This window comes from Anolis carolinensis, chromosome 3 (genome assembly GCF_035594765.1).
Source record: "Anolis carolinensis isolate JA03-04 chromosome 3, rAnoCar3.1.pri, whole genome shotgun sequence".
Lineage (NCBI taxonomy): Eukaryota > Metazoa > Chordata > Lepidosauria > Squamata > Dactyloidae > Anolis > Anolis carolinensis.
The window spans coordinates 13,892,024-13,914,224 of NC_085843.1; the positions used below are offsets into that span (position 1 = coordinate 13,892,024).

The 22,201-nt window shown below is 40.3% G+C and overlaps 1 protein-coding gene and 1 long non-coding RNA gene across 19 annotated transcripts in view; one reads left to right on the top strand and one right to left on the bottom strand.

Moving 5' to 3' along the window:
- Positions 1–22,201, bottom strand: part of dlg2 (discs large MAGUK scaffold protein 2) — a 1,295,060-nt gene that overhangs the window by 855,550 nt on the left and 417,309 nt on the right. The window contains exon 1 of one of the 16 annotated variants that reach the window (XM_008108152.3): positions 2,511–2,645. The exons of the other annotated variants lie outside the window; for them this stretch is intronic. Coding sequence (XP_008106359.1) covers positions 2,511–2,552 — 42 coding nt within the window. The 5' untranslated portion in view covers positions 2,553–2,645. Of the gene's footprint in view, positions 1–2,510; positions 2,646–22,201 lie in introns of those variants that run through there. 16 annotated transcript variants of the gene reach the window in all.
- LOC134297975 (uncharacterized) overlaps positions 2,880–22,201 on the top strand; it is a 37,886-nt gene continuing 18,564 nt past the window's right edge. For 2 of the 3 annotated variants that reach the window (XR_010004929.1, XR_010004927.1), the window contains exons 1-2: positions 2,880–3,017; positions 6,497–6,562. This is a non-coding gene — a long non-coding RNA (uncharacterized LOC134297975). Of the gene's footprint in view, positions 3,018–6,496; positions 6,563–20,940; positions 21,026–22,201 lie in introns of all 3 variants that reach the window. The other variant, XR_010004928.1, reaches the window with a different exon arrangement.

Consider the following 22,201-nt stretch of genomic DNA (forward strand, 5'->3'; position numbering starts at 1 on the left):
AAACAGAATATGAATGCTATTTCCATTTATTAACTTTGGTTTTTACATTTAGTTAGATAACTTTAAAACCTTAATGCATTTAACACTGAAGTGAAAAAGTTAATTACTGACACAGTAAAAATGCAACAGTCTTTGTCACATACCCAAAGGATGCTTCCTTTTTGATTTAGAGTTCCTTTTCTCTACATTATGTTAATAATGTTTATTTAAGCAAGGTTATTTTAAAGAAGAAGCACAGACAGTCTAAATGTTTTGCATACAAATTCTTCTCACAATTCTACCTAGTACATGTATCTGGCATATACAATTTGATTTAATCATCCTGATTTTCAGTATCTACATGTTGTCGTTAATGTCAGGAAATCAATGAACGCTGACATTTATCCATCATTTTTTAAAAGAGCTGAACTAAGTTCAGAAAAATGTTAAAGTGTTAAGAGTTATCATCAAATTGCAAAAGTTATTGTCTCAGTGTCATCCCAGTTTTTATCATTCACCAGTAAAGGACATTTAGCATATTATGATAGGGATACAACTCAAATAGAAGACTTGTTGGAAGGAAACAAAATATTCTGAATGCTTCCACTGAAATTTGTAACATCTTATTAATAAATGTTAGCATTCATCAACAACATATATACAACTGAATACTTATCCCATTTGGTTGAATATGTGATTATTTTCATTAGAAAAAGGAAACAAGCATAGAGATCAAAACTGCAAATGCAAGTTGTTCGAGCTATACTTCTGTTCCCATATATCATAGTGTTCTCAAAGTGAACTGTATGGGGAATGCATATAAAATGACTGGGAATTACATACATTCATATAAAGCCATGGAAAATGGCCAGATTGACAAGTGATTATATTAAACCACAGGTATAAATATACATATACAGTTATATAATCAATATACACAGATTTATTTGCCCATGCATATTGACAGGGAGAATGCCCAAGAGCCAATCTATCTAGCAGATGTAAAGACTGTGTTCAGTCAGTTCCCATTCTCTGGAACATATGCATACTGCACAGGTGAATGCCCATAACCCTAGATGAAGTTCACCGATGTCAAAAAATAAATATAGAGTTCCTTGCCTTGTGGACATCCACCAGTGAATGTTACTGATGACATTTAGGTGACAGACAGCCTTCCCTGGTTGACCCCATGAATTTTCAGACTTCCAGAATACTTACCAGGGGCTGTCGACATTTATGCATTCACCTCATTTCAGTCTTTCTATGGACCCTATCAATCTGAAACCAGCCCCTGGCAAAATTCATCAGCTGAACCAGTTCACCCATACTAGCTTTGTCATCAGTTCAAAACACATGGGTAGAAAAAAAAAACCCCCAAACTTTCTCATGAAGGCAAGTTAAGATTGGAGGAAGCAAAAGAAGACCCTTTACAAATCCTTGCCCGACTCATCCTCCTGGTATTCTTCGATGTGAGTTTGCACCCACACATACACTTCTAGACATAACGGGAACACCGACGACAATAGCTCCCCAATAGGTTGACAGAAGACTAATTCATTTAAATTATGCAACTCCATTCTCCAAAGCAGGCTGGCCCAATTATTCAGCTTTCATCAGCTGAGCGCAAGTGTCAATGATCTTTTCAGCTTGGCTCGTCCTCCGCTAGGGAACCCATTTGCCAACTTTTACCTTAAAGTTGAGAGGAACCGGGGACAGATTAATTAAGCAAAGCCGACACATGTTAATACAGCTGGTGAAAGCATCTTAACCATGAGCACAGGACTTAGAAAGCAAAAAGGATTCCTTCCTTAAGCATCTGGAGATAGGGAGGGGATAGTGGGGGTACATGCTGCTTCCCACCCCTTTCCAACATACTGCTCCCATCTCTGGACATTCGTCTAGTATCCGGGCTGTCTGCATTTTGTGACAAGTTGGAAGTGGATGGTGCTGAGTCTAGCTTCAGCAGACAGATCTCTGTTTTTTCCAGACAGATCATTAGCAAGAAAACAAGCAAACTCCTTTCACTGGAGGGGATGAGGAGAAGCCAAGGCGAATGCATTCTGATTTATATGCCTGAAACCAAAAAAGGCAAAACTGACAGAGAAGCGGAGAGCCTCAGAGCCTCGTCCCCGGCCTACTGGGAGCTTGATGAAACAAAACCGAGTTGAACCACGCACACATGCACACACACTAATACCTAGCATATAATTCTGCAAAGCAGGAGTCAAGCCCGACGCGCAAATGGCTACACCCGAAAGATCATTAAACCCTGGCGCATGAAAACACGCTTCTCCAATTAAGGCAGGCAGACACCATAAAACAAAGGCTCCACAACCACCTGTGATAATAGCCTTGTTCAAAGCAGCATTTCCAAAGTAACAAGCAATACAAGGTAGACATTTTTTGCAGCCGGCTTTTTGGCTTTCATGGTTTTTGTTTGACTGCTGTTAAAACATAGCAAGAGAGATATATAAAGAAAGGAAAGAAAGACAGACAGTTCTGCCGAATAGCTGTCTCTCGCCACCTCTTACCTTCACGTTAGTCCGGAGTGCACAGTAACATGCAAAAAACATTGCAGTAAACAAGGAGCATATGGACCAGGACGCAGCTTCTCTGCTCTGCACAAACCATATACCACATACACACACACGATCCTCAGCATGTGCCTACTAAAGAAGCATTCATTCTCTCTCTGTCAGTTTCAAATGCATTGATCTCTGGGCTTTTTTGGCTCCCCCCGGACTAGAGGAAAGACATGTCTTGAAGGCACTGAATGAAAGCTACACGTCTCCTCTTGCCTGCCTATACGGCGGCGCATGATGCTGCCCAGCTATGGCAATTAGGAGAGATTTCGGCAGCTGCAACTTAAGGGACTTCAGTGGCTGTGCATTCCAGCATTTTTGAAAATCAGTGTGGAAATGAAACCGGGAGCGAGGGAGGGGGAGAGAGCCAAAGAGGAGGAGGAAGACAATGACGGTGAAGATGAGAAGGAGGAGGAGGTGAAGGAAGAAGAGTCGCTCCCCAAAGGGGGAGAAGAGGTGAGGATTTCAAACTGTCATACGCTGGATTCCTTATGCTTAGAAAAAAGGCATGGAGATTCCGGCTTCCTTTTGCAATGTTTTACAAATGGAATTAATATGATGTCTTGTGAGGAAGGAGGGGGAGGAAGGGGGAAGGGAAACGAAATGAAGTCTCTCTTCTATTCTGAGATTTACAGTCTTGCCTCGCTGGGGAGGCAGCCTCCCTTTGAATGGAGTCCATGACAGATCCAACATGTTCTACTTTACAAAGACAGGGTCTGCTTTAGGGACAGGACTGATTTGTCTTAAAGACCACTCCTTTGGATTCAGGAGTCTAATCTTTTGTGAACTGGGATAATAGCCCATTTCTTCTCTGTCCTTCAGCAAGTTGAGGAAACAGGATGGTTATGAAAGAAGGTGGGCATTGGGGTGGGAGCTGGGCGTGGGTGTGACTTTTAAATGTTATGTGTGAGTTTTTTTAAAAAAGCACGAGGCAAAAGGTAAAAGACACAAGCCAAATTCATGCCTCCTCTCAGCAACTCTGAATGGATCATGTTGTGACATCTGCTAGGAAATGTCATAGCTCAGCCAAGTGGGAAAACCCTTCTTTCACATGGCAAGCTAGTTCTTGCTTGGTTGGAGATTTGGGTGCAAGCGAGTGGTGTGTTGCATGATTAAGTGCCCCTCTGTATCAAAAATAATTATTATTTGCTCGTAGAACCAGAGGGTGTTGGTCTTTTTTTTTTTCATGTCAGGAGCAACCGGAGTTGCTTCTGGAGTGAGAGAATTGTCCGTCTGCAAGGACGTTGCCCAGGGGACGCCCGGATGTTTTGATGTTTTTACCATCCTTGTGGGAAGCTTCTCTCATGTCCCCGCATGGAGCTGGAGCTGATAGAGGGAACTCATCCGTGCTCTCCCCAGGTGGGATTCGAACCTGGAAGCCTTCAGGTCAGCAACCCAACCTTCAAGTCACAAGGCTTTTATTCCCTAGGCCACCAGAGGCTGTGTTGGTGTGAAACCTTGATATTTAGATGTCAATGTGAAGGGGGTTTTGCAAAACTATTTTTGACTTTTCCTGGATCTATATTACCAAATAATACAGTTTAAGCAGCATTGAACTGCATTATATGGGCATACACTGACCATATAATGCTGTTTAAAATGCTTTATTTGGCAGTGTAGGTGGATCCAACCCCTGAAAGTAAACGCATTTCATCACACAAGTGGTATAATTCAAGCATATGTTTATTGCACTCTTGTGGAAGAGGAATGGGCCACTACAGAGCAGGTGAAGCCCATCCAATCATCCACTCACACTGTCATGGTCTGGCACACTGGAAGTCGTGGGACATCACTTCTGTCCACCATTTTGGCCTATTTCCCCCAACAAAGATGGAGAGATTCAGAAGCAAGGGGGAACCCCTGCATTTGCTAATGGTTGGGGATACTTTTGACCACTTTTAGGGCCAATTGGTTTCCAGACAAAATACAAAGTGTTGGTTTTAACTTTTAAAAGCCCTACATGGATTGGGTCCAGGTTGCCTACAGGATCACCTGTATAATTAGGTCTTCTATGGGGCGGCTACTCCAGCCTGCCAGAACCTGACTGGCAGCTATCACCTAGACGGTTCATTCGCCACCCTAAGAGTGTGGAATGATCTGTTGGAAGAGCTTCGACAGCTAGATCAGCTATTATTTATTTATTTCCGATATTTCTACCCCGCCCTTTTCCCCGAGGGGACTCAGGGCGGTTTACACAGCTATCTGAATTTAAAATACATTTGAAGACCTATATCTTCCAGGAGGTCTACCCAACCAGTTTTAACCTTTCATCTTAAGTTTAATCTTTGTTCTGTGTATTTTAATATGCATTTTGTAATAATATGTTTTAATATGCGTATTTTACATAAAGTTTTTAGATGACTGTGTGTTTTAGCAATGTTGTAAACTGCCGCTAGCCATGAGGAGAGGCTGGTAAGAAACATAATTATTATTATTATCATTATTATTATTGACGCAATGACATAGTCTGACACAGCAAACAAGATAGATATGCTGGATTTCATATCACAAGTCGAACACTTCCCAAGCGTTTAGGACTGTGTGATGTATTTTCGGATGATGCGTGCAGATCCCGGTAGGGTGGCCTTTTGCAGTTGACAGATCGTAATTTTGTCAATGTCTATTTTTTCCAAATGCCGGTTGAGATCTTTTGGCATGGCACTCATTGTTGTTGTTGTTGTTGTTGTTGTTGTTGCTGCTGCTGCTGCTGCTGCTGTTGTTGTTATTATTATTATTATTATTATTATTATTATTATTATTATTATTTGTGTGTCTTCAACTTGTTTCTAATTTATGGTGAACCTAAGATGGGGTTCACTGAAGTTAAAGCTGTGACTTGGCTAGAGCCAGCCAATTGGTTTCTCTGCCAAGGGAGCCTTGTTTGACCTCATACCTGCACTTTTTTCGCTGGCTAGAAAATACCATTCCTTTGAAACAAGTATTTAGCCTTTAACTGCTTGGGATTGTTGTTGTTGTTGTGCGCTTTTAAATCATTGCAAGCCTATGGCAATCCAAAGGTTACCTATCACAGGGTTTTCGTGGCATGATTTGTCTGGAAGACGTTTGTCATTGTCTTCCCTTAAGGCTGAGAGAGACTTCCAAGCCTCACCAAGGATTTGAACTCTGATATCCAAAATCATACCCCAAAGTCGTAATTCAGTGCTCAAACCACTTCACCATGTCAGGCCATACAGTCTATCAATTCTCTGTCACTTTCTTGGAGAGGAAAAGAGGGGAAGTCCAAAGTAATGAATCTACTGGGGATTCAACCTCCTTGCCATCAACAAAACCTACCAAAGGTGGATTTCCAAAATAGCCTTGAGAAATAAAAGCATAAAAAAGATTTCTCTCCCCCACTTATCACCCCGCTGCATTAACACACCCACTGCAGCAGATTTCGCAGAAGACATAGAGTGGTAACATTTGGCGTCAACCTTTCCTATCAGTGCCTGACAAACTGAGCAGGATAAGCATAACTTAATCATATCTGCCAATGGCTTTAGGATTTCTTCAAACACGAAGCCGTTACATCAGCCCCTGCAAATACAATGAAGAAGCTAAAGCTGTGAAAGGGAGAAAAACCCCTTCGTGGAATTTAAAGAAGAACTGACAGGGAAAGACGTGGTGGTGGGAGATGCAGTTTCTTGAACTTCTCTCCAGAAGAGGGTTTTGACTCGGAAAATGTTGCCAGTCCCAAAGGAAGAGCTATTCTTAGTCTATCCTTGCTTGTGCCATTTTTTTTAAAAGGGTGAGTAAACAAACCATGTTTAAAGCATGTTGCCTAGGCAGTACCCATTCACAGCCCCTTAATAGGATTCCCATCACTCACTCTTTCAGGGGACGAAATACAAGGTAAGGGTATGAACATTTTGCTTGGTTCATTTTTTTTTTCATAACAAGAACTTACCAAAATGTATGTGTTTCCTCCTAAGCAGGGCAGAAAGAACTGGAGAGAAACTGAAACTGGCAGATTTATCCTTCCAAGCAGAGGGCACTGAAAGGTAAGCTCTTAAAAGGCTGGGCTGAAATCCCTGTGTATTCAAGCATGTGCCGGATGCAAAATCAAAGTTGCCAAATCTTTGCTTTGTTATCATCATGAATACCTCATTTTACCTGCTACACAGCAAGCAGGTAATGCCTAATCTGGGCATGACTTTCACTCTTAAATATGGCCAGTGTGCAAATCAGTGAGCCTTTTGTTCAGGTTTTTTTTATATAAGCAGGACTTTTAACATTTACATATGTTTTCATACAAAGAATAGAAAAAACTTGAGATTCAAGTAGGAAAGAAATTTGCCCAAACTAATAACACAGCATGGCTCCCTGAACTGAGAATTTCCCACCCTCTTTTTAACACAAATATATGCATGGATGGTCAATTCATAATAGCTGGCTTAAGTTACACAAGTCATATGGAGTGAGTTATTGGCCACGATGCAATAAACTTATTCAACTGGCTTAAGTGCATTCTAGACAGTGGAAATAATGCTGCTATGGTTCAATACCATGGAATCATGAGAGTTGTAGCTTGGTGATGCACTAGCACTCTTTGACAGAGAAGGCTAAATACCTTGTAATACTACAACTCTCATGATTCCATAGCATTTAGTCATAGCCATTAAAAGTGGTGTCAAGTTGCATTAATTTTATAGTGTAGGTGTATCCTAGGTCATCCTTTTCCTTGAAGAGCTAGGCATTGCAAGATCCTCCAGCATGATTCTATATTCTAGAAAGTCTGGTAAACATCTGAAGAGGGCACTTCTCTGGGTACCACCACTACTCTGGCATGATTCTAGGGTCAATTTCCTGGAGGACCTAGAAAATATCTGAAGACATATCATGGAATCATAGAATTGAAAGAGACCTCATGGGACACGCAGTCCAACCCCATTCTGCCAAGAAGCAGGAAAATTGCAATCAAAGCACTCCCAACAGATGGCCATTCAGCCTCTGTTTAATAGTCTCCAAAGAAGGAGTCTCCACCACACTCCGGGGCAGAGAGTTCCACTGCTGAACAGCTCTCACAGTGAGGATGTTCTTCCTCATGTTCAGGTGGAATTTCCTTTCCTGTAGTTTGAAGCCATTGTTCTGCATCTTAGTCTCCAGGGCAGCAGAAAACAAGCTTGCTCCCTCCTCCCCATGACGTCCCCTCATGGCCCTCATCATGCCTCCTCTCAGCCTGCAGACTAAACATGCCCAGCTCTTTCAGCCACTCCTCATAGGGCTTGTTCTTCAGACCCTTGATCATTTTAGTTGCCCTCCTCTGGACACATTCCAGCTTGTCAACACCTCCCTTCAATTGTGGTGTCCAGAACTGGACACAGTGTGATTCTAGGTGTGGTCTGACCAAGACAGAATGGAGGGGTAGCATGACTTCCCTGGATCTAGGCATTAGACTCCTATTTATGCAAGCCAAAATCCCATTGGCTTTTTCAGCTGCCGCATCACAGTGTTGGGTCATGTTTAACTTGTTGTCCACAAGGACTCCAATATTTTTTTCACACCTACTGCTATCGAGCCAGGCCTCCACCATTCTGTATCTTTGCATTTCCTTTTTTTCTGCCTAAGTGGAGTATTCTGCATTTGTCTCTGTTGAACTTTATTTGTTAGTTTTCGCCCATCATCTCTAATCTGTTAAGATCGTTTTGAATTCTGCTCCTGACTTCTGGAGTATTGGCTATCCTTCCCAATTTGGTGTCGTCTGCAAACTTGATCATCATGCCTTCTAACCCATCATCTAAATCATCAATAAATTTGTCAGACTGAATATTTTGTCAGACATGAGTAAATGCAACTGCAGTTACCAGTTGACAAATATATGGGGGTCACACTGTACTGTTAAAAGTGCTATAACCAAGCAAGATGGAGGTGGTATTGGCTATGGGTTCCTATGAACCAGAAGCAGGTGTATAGTGTTTCTGGCTGTATGTTTACTCCAGCTGAAGCAACATTTTTGCATTTTTTAGATTCTCCTGCATTTAGAGAAAGAAAAAATATTCAAGAATATATTTAAATGGTTGAAACATGTTTTTCAACACTAATAAGGAGAATCTTGGAATGAGGAGAATCTTCCATGCCCAGGCTTTATTTTGCAGTTCAAGACTTATGCTGTACAAAATGAATACTTCGCTCAGAAAAATAGCTTTTTGGAACAGGAAGCAGAATTTTCTGTGCAGAAAAAGCTGGTTTCATGCACAAAAAATTCAATTTCCCATGCAAAAGCAAAATTCAAAATGTAAACAACTGTTAAAAAAATCTGAATGATTTAAAATACTTTCTTGCAGCATGAAGAAATTTGCTGAAAGTCCTTTTGGCTTGAAGTGAGGCTGGAATCATTAATCAATTTACTAGCTTCAGTGGTTGCCCATTCATTCCTGAACTCAATTGGAGGTTCCAGTTGGGCAGTCAAAGCCCACCTCCCCCCCCCCCCAAGGCTGGGAGTACAATATTCCCAGAATCACCTTCCTCCATTGTTGTTTTAAGTATTTATATGCTCCCCTATATCCAAAGATCACAAAGATCTCAAGATTCCAAATGCCTAAATACTTTTTCAAATACAAAACAATTTAAAGCATTCAACATTTCTTTGAAATGTAAAACAATGAATAATATTGCTTTACAAAAACATGACCCTGTCTACCAATTTAGTTCAATGGACCAGCAGGACTGATGACCTGAAGGCTGGGTTGCTGACCTGAAGGTTGCTGGTTCGAATCCAATCTGGGGAGAGCGCGGATGAGTTCTCTCTATCAGCTCCAGCTCCCCATGCATGGACATGAGAGAAGCCTCCCACAAGGATGGTAAAAACATTTAAAAAATCCAGGTGTCCCTTGGGCAATATCCTTGCAGACAGCCAATTCTCTTACATCAGAAGCGACTTGTAGTTTCTCAAGTCGACTCTGACATAAAAAAAAAATTAGTTCAGTTTCTGGTTTTGATCTTCTTTCCTCCTATCTTAAAAAATTGGGAGGCAGAAATGTAGGACAGAAGTGTTTTGGTGATAGCACCCACATTTTTCAACAGTGTCTCCAGGGAGGACTACTTAGCCCTATTATAGCTTGCTTTTAGCTTTACTACGGAAAGTGTTTTCACTACCTATTTAAGCTTGAGTTTTTAGTGCTGCTACTGCCATTTATGTGGATGAAGTTTTTAGTTTTTACTGGAGTGCTCAATCATTTTTAGTAGTAGGTTTTGAGTTGTTCTTAATTATCCAGTGTTGCTTTTTTAAATGCTATCCACTGAGCATTTGTTTACAAGGCTGAAGTTTGTTCTTTTATTGACTAGCATATGGTGAAGTTACTGCAAAAGCGGTGGCACCATGGCATCATTTTTTTTAATTGCAAGTGACCCTTGCCTGGAAGAATATACTCAAAGAGACTAATTCAAAAAGCAGAAGGTAAACAAATAATGCAAGAGAAGAGGGCATGAGTGCTGGAGAAAAGCCTGGGGGTAACCTCTACCAGAAGACAAAGAAGAAAATCACAATAGAAAAGATTGCTCACATGACTAGGCATTCTTTCTGTCTATCAAAATGGCACGACTTCACACTTTTTTTTTTCTAAATGCCCAATATGTTTCTATAGAGTTTCTGGTTACATGAAAATTGCACTGACACTGTTAAGATGTCAGAAAATAACTGAGAGTCCAAAGGCTCCTTATCTCTTACAAGAATAAAAATGTCAAAAATTGTAGAAATTACTTAAGTAACACTCATAGATTCATGGAATCATACAGTTGGAAGAGATCACACAGGTCATCTAGTCCAATGAAGCCATGGTGGCATAATGGGTTAAACCCTTGTGAATGCTGACCTGAATGTTGGGTTGCCAACCTGAAGGTTGCCGGTTTAATCTGCGAGATGGGATGAGCTTCTATTTGTCAGCTCTAGCTTGTGGGGACATGAGAGAAGCCTCTCACTAACACATCCAGGCATCCTCTGGGCAACGTCTCTGTAGATGGCCAATTCTCTCACACCAGAATTGACTTGCAGAATGTTCTCAAGTCGCTTCTGACATGATAAAAAATCTAGTCCAATCTCCTGTAATGCAGGAAAAGCACAATCAAAGCACCTCCAACAGATAACCATCCAGCCTCTGTTTAAAAGCCTCCAAAGAAGGAGCTTCCACCACACCCTGAGACAGTAAGTTCCACCAATGAACATTTCTTTCAGTCAGGAGGTTCTTCCTAATGTTCAGGTGGAACCTCCTTTCCTGCAATTGAAACCCATTGCTCTGAGTCTGGAGAAGAGAGGAATGTGAAGGGAAACCACCACATGCAGAAAGAATTAATTTCCAAATAAGCTTCAGTCACTTAAAAATGGAGACCAAGCCAAAGTTTCCCTCACCCTGAGTCAAACCTGAGCACAAATTTCCATGTAAGAGAGCTCAGTAGTCAGCCAATGAACCTAACCATTTGCATTGCCTCCTGGCAAGGGGAGAGATGGAGGAGTAATCAAAAACCTGCCAAGTAACACGACTTGACTGCAATCACTGCAATGAGTCACAATAACTAATGCTAATTTGTTGTGGTTTTAGTATAGAACATCTTCTGGGCAAAGAAACCTATAGCCCTCGAGATAAGATTGGACTTCAGATACTAACTGTCTTGGCCAATGCAGATGGTGAGCAGATATGATGAGAACTGTAGTCCAGCACCATCAGGTGGACATGATATATCAGTTATAGCCCGACACCGATAGGTTCACACATTCCTCATTTATGCTGTGAACCATGCAGCTACCAGCAATGCTGCACAGCACGTACAAAACAAAGTGAGAATATTGGGGTCACCAAGCCACACTGAATCCTTTTTACAAATAAGATGCTCCATTTCAAATGCAGATGTGAACGCAGAGAGGAATCTCTCCCTGTTCACATTTCACTTTCTTTGAGGCATCAATGTCTCCTCTTTTCTGCCCAAAAGGAATGCCCTCCTTTTCCTCCCCCAAAGAAGACCCAGAGTCGCCCTGACTGGTCGATTCCACGTGGTTCATTATTTTGACTGCCTCTGGCAGGTTAGAGTCCACTGCAGGGAAAGAATCTGCCAGACTTGCTGGAAATAGCAAAGCAACACAACCCCCCGGGGCTTCTTCCTTTCAAGGACCTAAGAGAGGATAGAGCCGCTCTGCAGAAAACATGTCACTGCACACACAAAAAGTAGGTTAGGTATGAACTAAATTGGAGGCACAGAGAAGGGAGAAAAATCTTTCAACCCTCCTGCCGGAAATACACTGACAAGTTAATGTGGGCATACTAAGGAAAGCAGAAGACGGCAACACAAAAATGAGAAATCAGAGCACAGAGAAGTTGCAATGCTGTTGGGGCTGGTGGTGGTTCAGGGTGTGGAAGCTGCCTTCCAAAACATTATGCCTCCAAGTTCAGTTAGCAATAAACATTCAGAGGTATGTGGTATGGTCACTGGCAAACATTGTCAAGGTGGAACAGTTCTGCATCAAAGATCCCCTCCAGATGGGCAGAGGAGACGCCAGTTTGCTATCTTGATCAACAGGTAAACAGACCCTTGTGACTTACAGGATGGGGAGGAAGTTTCAGGCACTACTTCATTAAACAACTGATCTAAAATTTTGGCTCCTGTATATTATATTCTGGTACCTCAAAAATTGGGGCCCCTAACACAATGTGTTAAAGTGCTGAGCTGCTGAACTTGTGGACCAAAAGTGCCAGGTTCAAATCCCGGGAGCGGAATGAGTGCCCGCTGTTAGCCCCAGCTCCTGCCAACCTAGCAGTTCGAAAACATGCAAATGTGAGTAGATCAATAGGTACCGCTCCAGCGGGAAGGTAATGGCGCTCCATGCAGTCATGCCGGCCACATGACCTTGGAGGTGTCTATGGACAATGCTGGCTCTTCGGCTTAGAAATGGAGATGACCACCAGCCCCCAGAGTCAGACATGACTGGATTTAATGTCAGAGGAAACCTTTACCTTTTTACCTCAAAAATTACCCCTCCTAAATCTAAATGTTTTCATAATTTGAGAATTGTTTTTGGGAGACTAAGAAACTTCATTGGTTGAGAAAGTGTAATTGCAGTAGATGCCAAAAATCACTCTAAACAACAATCTTCATTCCAGTTTTACAATATGGACATTAAGAGCATTTGCAGAAGAGCATTGCTGTCCTGCTTTTCTCCTGCCTCACAGCTCATCAAGTTACTTTGAACAAAGGAAGGAGACAGGCCACAGGGAAGGTACTCCAGATCCTGTTGACATGTCTTTTCCATCTGTCCAGGACTGGGACAACTACTTTCCTGATGCAATATGGACCACTCTTCTTCCTCAATGGACATCATATCTATTACATCCATTCCCTGCTAGGGCACGGCAGGGAATTGCATTGCTTCCAGCTTTTGCTGAACTACAGCTTTCAGCATTCTTCATCACTGGGTGTACTAGATAGATCTGCTGAAAGTTGCAGCCCCAAAACATCTGGATTGTGAGTCTATTCCTTTCATCTACATCCATCTACATCTCCACATCTTTTCCCTGAAAATTACTCCGTCTAGGACAATGGTTCCCAACCTTCTTTTGACCAGGGCCCACTTTGACCAGGGCCCACTTGACCGGGGCCCACTTAGACCAGGGACCACTCTCCAACATTAGTACCAAAAGGGTTTCAAATCAGTTTTTGGTCAACTTTAGATTCAGCTTGGTTATTTGGGGTGCTGTTTTGGAAAATTGCATTGGATAAATCACATTAGCTCTGGTGTCTGATACAGAACATATGCCATCCAGTAGTTGCCATCTGCTCGCCCACAGAAAACCATATTTAATAATCTAGAGTTGATGTGGTCTACCCAGTGCAATGGTCAGTTCTGCGGAAAGGAGTGGAAATAAAATTAATAAAATAAATGAAGATGAAGGAGGTTTGCTGACCGAATTTTTGTTCTCAGCCGTGGTCCACAGGTTGCAAACCATTGGTCTAGGAGAATAGAGCCCCTAGTGGCACAGTGGGTTAAATCACTGAGATGCTGAACTTTCTGACCGAAAGGTCGGTGGTTCAAATCCAGGGAGCAGGGTGAGCTCCTGCTGTTAGCCTCAGCTTCTACCAACCTAGCAGTTTGAAAACATGCAAATGTGAGTAGATCAATAGGTACAGGTACAGCCGGAGATAACGGCACTCAATGCAGTCATGCCGGCCACATGAACTTGGAAGTGTCTACTGACAACATCGGCTCTTTGTCTTAGAAATGGAGAATCCAATCCCCAGAGTCGAACACGACCAGACTTAATATCAGGGGAAAACTTTTACTTACCTAGGAGAATGGAAGGACATTTTGTAAATACTCTCCGTGGTTTTCAGAAGCATTCCAAAAGAATACTACAAGCAGCTCCAATCATTATGAGCATTTGATGTGAATTCTTGCAAAACATCAAAACCCTTCTGGGCTGAGCAACAGGGAGCTCATTGCATCCCTGCACTTTAACCAACTGAAAACATAGTGCACCATATGAATGTGAAATAGCTCAAATCCAGGAGAAGAATGCCAATGCAAGTTGAAGCAGATTATGAGAAGCAAAGGAACAGCAAAACTTTTTTTGCCAGATCCTGCAGATGCTTTTTCAGTTTTTCGGGAAAACATCAATCCCACTGGATGACTTGTAAATCATATCCAGTTTCGGGACTTTTGCAAGTAGACCTTTGGGCATACGATAGCACATAAATATACACAAGGTAACATGTGAATGCACATTATATAGCAATTTAGCTATGGGTTGTTGTTAGCTATATCCAATGACCATTGATCCACAGATGTTACACTATTCAGTAAGGAAGTTGCATAACTCCATCAACGAATGCTTATATTACACTAAACAAACTAGGGTTTTAGCCCAGAGTCTGTTGCCACCACAAGTATATTTCTGACTCACAACATGTGTATTTGAAGTGAGTATAGTATGATAGTTTGAGTGGAGTTTATGAATTTTGGGAGTCCACAATTTGAATCCCTTCTTGGCCATAGAAATCCATTGGGTGAACTTGGGCAAACTATACTCTCTCAACCTCACATCATTATTGGGGTGAGTAAAATGTTGTGTTCTATAGGCTGGTGGATTGCAGTTTCCAGCATTGGTTAAACTGGGTAGGACTGTTAGAAGGTGCACTTTCAGAACATCTGAAGTCTAGATTTTACACACTCCATATACATATATGTGTGAACACACATGAACTGCTACACCATTCCACCACCAAAAACACTGCCCCTTTGTGTGCATGGTAGGTGGATCAGCTCTTTCTTGTGCCTAAGACCCAAAGAAATTACTGGAAAAGGCTAGTGACAGCCATATAATCAAATGATTGGGCCTGGGGTACATTATCGATACTGAAGTGAGCAATAATATCACTCTATTCAGTTGTGGTCAGATCTCATCTAGAATAGTGTCCAGTTCTGGGCTTCACAATACAAGGATACTGACAAGCAAGAGCATGTCCAAAAAGGATGACCAAGACAGTAAAAGAAAACAAACACTATGAGGCAAAGCTTAGGGAGTCGGATATGATCAAGATGAAGAAGACACGCCTAAGAGATGATGTGATCATCATTTTTCAATATTTGAAGGCATGTCAAGTAGAAGATGGAGCAAGCCTTTTTTCAGTTGCTCCAGAAACTAGGACATGAATAAGTAGATGCAAATTAAAAGAAAGAAAGATTCCACCAAAGCATTAGGAAGATGTTCCTAATGGTTTCAGCTATTTAGCGGTGGACTAGATTGCTTCAGAGTGTGACATACTCTCCTTCTTTGGAGGGCTTTAAATAAAGTTTGGATGAGCATCTTTGAGAGTGTTTTAGTTCTATATTCCTGCATAGCAATGGTTGAACTGGATTGCCCTTTCAGTCCATTCTGATTCTGTGAAATGGAATTTAATGGCTCAGAGTCTGTACTTCTGACAGTCCCTGGCGGACCATGAATTACACCATATTGCAACTGAATGTATGGATTAGGCTTAATGAGTTCTGTTATAAGTCTACGCGTGGCCATGGAGAAGTAGAAGCTCTGGCCGGCAAGAGACTTAAAAAACTGTATTGAACTTATGTGATCTTGAATTTTATCAGAGAGTGGCTGAATAAATTATGTACATGACTTTTCCTGTCTGATCTTATATACACAGGCATTCTTAGCACTAGAATGTAAAGGTTGCTATGGCAAATCCATTTTCCCCTTGTATTTCAAAAGATTGGCAAATAACAAAAGGCCATCCTTTGTGGAGGCCTATTCATATTTATCCTCTTTATATTTTCTTTCCTTTGACATTCATCCCTTTCCAAAGCATTGCAAGTAACGCTTCTCCAATCTGATGCTCTCTAGATGCACTATACTACAGCCTCCACATGGTAATAGTCACAATAGTACAGGTTGAAGAACTCATATCCACAATTCTGAAATTTGAAATACCCTCAAATCTGAAATTGTCCACATGAGCAGCTGAAATAGTGACACCTTCAACACTGACGCTTGAAGCTCAGGTGTCAGCGGTGGCCAAGAGGACATTTACACAATTAAAGCTTGTGCCCCAGCTGCAACTGTACTTTGTGAAGTCTGACTTGGCCATGGTGGTCCACACCTTAGTTACCTGTAGATTGGATTACTGTAATGCTCTACGTAGTGCTGCCTTTGAAGACGACCTGGAAATTACAGTTGGTACAAGGTCAGCGGCCAGGTTATTAACTGGAGTGAACTACAAGATCACTCCAGGTAATACTGGTTGCCAATAAGTTTCCAGTCCCAATTCAAGGTGGGATTCAAAGCCCTAAATGGTTTGGGACATGCCTATCTTCACAGCCACATCCTCCCCTATGAACCCACGTGGGCTCTAATATCTGCTGGGGAGGCCCTTCTCTCGCTTTGACCTTCGTTTCAAGTGTGGTTGGTGGCGATGAGGGAGAGGGCCTTCTTGGTGGTGGCTCCCCGGCTCTGGAATTATCTCCCCAGGGAGCCACCCTGCCCACTTTTCATAAAGACCTAAAAATGTGGATGTTCCATTGGCCTTCAATTAAGCAGTTTATTAGATATTCAGCCCCAACTATAACTTACTATCAGCTCCTGCACTTTGTCACTGTCTCTTGTCCTATAGGTTTGGCATTTTGATTGACATGGCCCTTCTATCGCTAATTTATTATTGCCCTTGCACATTTCAACCAGCCCTGTCCAGAAGTTATATTGCACAAGCTCCTACCCTCCGAATTCCAGTACAGTAGAGTCTCACTAATCCAAGCTAAACGGGCCGGCAGAAGCTTGGATAAGCGAATATCTTGGATTATAAGGACTGATCAAGGAAAAGCCTATTAAACATCAAATTAGGTTATGATTTTACAAATTAAGCACCAAAACTTCATGTTATACAACAAATTTGACAGAAAAGGTAGTTCAATACGCAGTAATGTTATGTTGTAATTACTGTATTTACAAATTTAGCACCAAAATATCACGATATATTGGAAACATTGACTACAAAAATGGCTTGGATTATCCAGAGGCTTGGATTAGCGAGGCTTGGATTAGTGAGACTCTACTGTATTTATTACTGTTCAGGCTATTGATTGTTTGAAGATTGATTGTTTTATGTTGTTACAATGTTGTTAATTTTACTGATTCATGTTTTTAATCTATGTTTGATCTGGCTCGTCCCCATGTAAGCTGCCCTGAGTCCCTTCGGAGAGATGGAGGAGGGATACAAAAGTAAAGTTATTGTTATATTATTTGCTTTCTGATAATTCTGTGTCCAGAATTATGAGAAATTTTGTATAAAATTACCTATGTGTATAAGATGAATACAAAACATGAATTATGTGCTTAGACTTGGGTCCCACTTTCATAACCTATCATTATGTACATATATGCAAATGTTGGATGTTCCAAAACTAGGTGGAGGGGGAAATCCAAAATCCAGGACACTTCTGGTCCCAAACATTTTAAATAAAGGATATATTTATTTAAACTATATCTTGGGGTACAATAGATGCAAGCTGCTGGAACAACTGCACTCCACTGTTGAAGCACTTAACACCCATCATGCTGTTCTTTAACATGTTTGCATTTGATGCAATATTTTGAGTAAAAAGCACACAGTTTCCTTTAGAAGCGATTGCCTCTTGGTTAAAAATTTATATATTCTTTATGAACTGACTGTCAAGTAGGATTTCAGAACAAGACTCAGATGCAAGATCCATGAAAAGCTCTTAAAAACAGACATCACAAACACTAGAAAACAATCTCCCAATGCTAAGCCTGCTGCAATGGCCAAAACAATTAAAATTTCCTATGTAAGGAAATGTATGACACCAGCAGAATTTCAGTTATAAACTTACTGTGAAAACCTATGCATGCAGTCTTCTACATTCACTGGGATTGGGATTGTACAAGAAAGTAGAAAGATATAAATAAAAATGCTGGAGGACCTAGAGATTCCTAGAGATATCATATTAATCAAATCTGCAAATAACGAAATCCGGAAAAGTTAAACCAGAAAATATGGAGGACCGACTATACCTCTGCCCCCAAGAAAGTCAATCTGCAATGGGGCATCCCTCCAGAAAAATCTCTTTAAGCTTACAGCTTGCAGATATGTTTTTACATAATTCCAAGTGCTAGTACACAAAAATATTATTATTATTACTGCTATGACTACTATTACTCCATCCCACTTTCCTCTCCTAAAACAAGATCCAAGAAGCATCAATTTTCCATTTTCTGTTCCTCCTGCTGCTATGCAAATCTGGATCTTATGCTTTCAAGTGCACTTCCCTTGCACTCGAGTCCATAAAGTAACGGAATGAATTGTTAATTCACAATCATTTTATTAAGTAACATAAAATCTTGACACAAGCTATTATTTTTGCCAATTTCCAGAACAGCTGCACACATAAGCAGAATAAATCTGTGGTATATTAAGTTTGCTAAAATTGAATCAGGAGCTTTTAGCCTCCTAAGCATCCTGTCATCAAAAATAGCATTTTCCCATACTCAATTCAGTTGGAGCCAGAACATACTAAAGGATGTGGTCTGACCGATTTAAATCAGAAATCCCATACATACAAATACACATCTTACATAAAGCAATCAGTGACAGAGATCTTATGCTGGGGTTTCATGGTATAAATTTCTGTATACCATGCCTCTCCAATGTAAAGCAATGATTGTAGAATTGTGCATTAAATGCGCTATGAAGTCTTTGTGCCAAATGCTGAGCCAAGATAACAAATATATTATTAAAAGTGCCACCAAATCTGCAAATGCACCACCAAAACTGCAAATGCATCCATGTACAACGTGTATCCAAGTGCAAAGTGTATTTGCCTGCATTGTGACAAGGTATACACAACTCAGGTTCCATAGACATAAATTGAAAATGGCCATTCTCATCAAACAAAAATACCAAATGAAGTTTAACTGGAGGACATTGGATCCCAACATTTGCATTGGGTTCCATGTCTAATTATGCTCCCTGTTTTTGTTATGTTTTTTATGCAATGATGTTTGGAAGAGCATGGCTAAATGCCTGAAAAAACAGTAGGAAAATGTATTTCTTAAATGTTGGGAAACCTTTAGGAGAGGAATCTTGGACTGGCAACATTTTTTGCAAATTGAGACTGCTTTTATGAAAAATTCACATGTGATTGTATCACATTTCTGCACAGAATCTATTACTTCTGCAAAAAAATTATTTTCTGCATAAAAATGCTATTTCCAGTGCCAAAAATGCTTTTGTTGTGTGTGAAAATATCATACAAATTTTGTGAAAAACAAGTCTTCAAAAACTGTGCAGTTTTGCTTTCAGCAAAAAGAAAATTGATTCCTTCAAGTTTCCTTCATTAATCCCCTCAGGAAGAAAATTAGCAACTAATTACATCCCTTATATTCTATTAGCATTGAATTTTAGTATTTCTGCGATGTATTTTAATATACAGTAGAGTCTCACTTATCCAAGCTTCACTTATCCAAGGTTCTGTATTATCCAAGGCAGTCTGCCTTTTAGTAGTCATTGTTTTTGTAGTAAATGTTGCAATGTTTTTGGTGCTAAATTCGTAAATACAGTAATTACTACATAACATTACTGTGTATTGAACTGCTTTATCTGTCAATTTCTTGTAAAACATGTTTTGGTGCTTAATTTGTAATATCATAATGTAATTTTATGTTTAATAGGCCTTTTTCTTAATCCCTCCTTATTATCAAAGATTTTTGCTTATCCAAGGTTCTGCCGGCCCGTTTATCTTGGATAAGTGAGACTCTACTGTATGTATTTTATAGGAATATGTTTTATCTAGCTGCTTTAATAGAGTTGTACTCTGTGAGGAGAGGTGGGTAACAAATACGTTTTATTCTTGTTGCCCTTTCTGTTGTTGTTGTTGTTGTTGTTGTTGTTATGTGGAGCGTTAAGGAAACTTGGGCTGCAAAATTCTTCTAGCTTGTGCATTTTTCTCAATAATACATTCTGTCCACACTCTGTTACTGCTTAACTACATTCATCTCAGTTTTTCATATCTATGAAATGTTGAAAATTATGCTCCTTGTTCCCAGGAAGGCACATGAGTGAGGAAACATCCAACTCTTTCCCAGTAATTCAACACACACCTATCGGCATCTCCAACCATCGCCTCTATAGATAGGTTTTGTAGGGACTTTTGGTCCCTGCAGGATCAGGAAGAGCCATCAAACCTCCCACAATGATTGTAAAAGTGAACTATGATTCCAGGAAATCAAATCTAATTCTCCATAATTCAGAAATGGGATACTAATCACAGATACAGTCTCTTTCTCTTTCACCCAAAATTTCCTCATTCTCCTAAGAACCAGAGAAGGTGGCCAGGCTCTGAGATTTGGCAACCCTAATCATAGAACTCAGTGACTATAGACCACGGATGAAGCAACTTAGATACTACAGATGTTTAACCTAGAAATCTCATTGGTTCCACAAAATTTTTCCAATAGGAAAGAACCGTGGGATCAGGAAGAGAAAATATTAGATGTTCTCCATGCCTGCTATATAAGGTTTGTTGGATCATAATCTTCTGCTTCTGATGTCTAGGACTTTCTCTCTCTCTCTCTCTCTCTCTCTCTCTCTCTCTCTCTCTCTCTGGTCATTCACACAAATGCTGTTGTAATATCTGCAATTCATATTCTCAGTGAATTTGTGTCTCCATGGCAACTAATGGAGAAACCTCTGTGGATTTCCTAGGATGAAGCGTTCACCCCATAACTAGTGAGACGGTATTATGCCCATGTTATGGCTTATCTTTCTGCAACACTTTGTAGCTGAGAGAGGGGTCAGTGTTCATTTAAAATAAACCCAAGCACTGCCATTAACTCAATCTAAATTTTACTTAGTAAAGGGATACTACATATATGATATCTTTTCCAACTAGGAAACAAGACAGAGTTGTGTGTAAGAGAGGAGGAGATGCCATGGATTTAACTGACAAGCCCACATAAACTATTTATTGATTCACAGTAAGTGCTTTTCATATATGTATACTAGGAATACAAGGAATATTTGTCGATTTTCTTCTCTTCAGGTAGAAATTGTGTTTTGACAGATAGAAGCGCTCATCAGGAAAACATCCAACCATGATGAGATGTTTTGTAATTTGTGTTTTTAAAGAAAGAAAAAAGAAAAGAAAAGGTTTTTGTGCAACAAACCATACATGAAGTTTAAAGTAAAATTAACATTTCTGGGCAGAAGCATTTGGTGGAAAAGTTTTATCATAGCCATGAACTTTTCTCAACTATATGGCTCAGGTCAGGTTCATAGAATCATAGAATCATAGAATAGTAGAGTTGGAAGAGACCACATGGGCCATCCAGTCCAACCCCCTGCTAAGAAGCAGGAAATCGCATTCAAAGCACCCCCGACAGATGGCCATCCAGCCTCTGCTTAAAAGCCTCCAAAGAAGGAGCCTCCACCACGGCCCCGGGGAGAGAGTTCCACTGTTGAACAGCTCTCACAGTGAGGAAGTTCTTCCTGATGTTCAGGTGGAATCTCCTTTCCTGTAGTTTGAAGCCATTGTTCCGTGTCCTAGTCTGCAGGGCAGCAGAAAACAAGCTTGCTCCCTCCTCCCTTTGACTTCCCTAATTAATTTGAATTTGATTCAAATTAGTTAATTTGAATCAATAGATTGAAAATAAACATGCATGCTGCTAAAATTATACAAAAGATACATGTGTTCGCCTTCAAGTTATCTTTGACTAATGACCATACAATGAATCTAATTACAGTAGAGTCTCACTTATCCAACATAAACGGGCCAGCAGAACGTTGGATAAACGAATATGTTGGATAATAAGGAGAGATTAAGAAAAAGCCTATTAAACATCAAAATAGGTTATGATTTTACAAATTAAGCACCAAAATATCATGTTATACAACAAATTTGGCAGAAAAAGTAGTTCAATACACAGTAATGTTATGTTGTAATTACTGTATTTACAAATTTAGCACCAAAATATCATGATATATTGAAAACATTGACTACAAAAATGCATTGGATAATCCAGAACGTTGGATAAGCAAATGTTGGATAAGTGAGACTCTACTTTATTATTATTATTATTGTTATTATTATTATTATTATTACCATTATTATTATTATTATTATTATTATTATTATTATTATTTCTTATCTACCT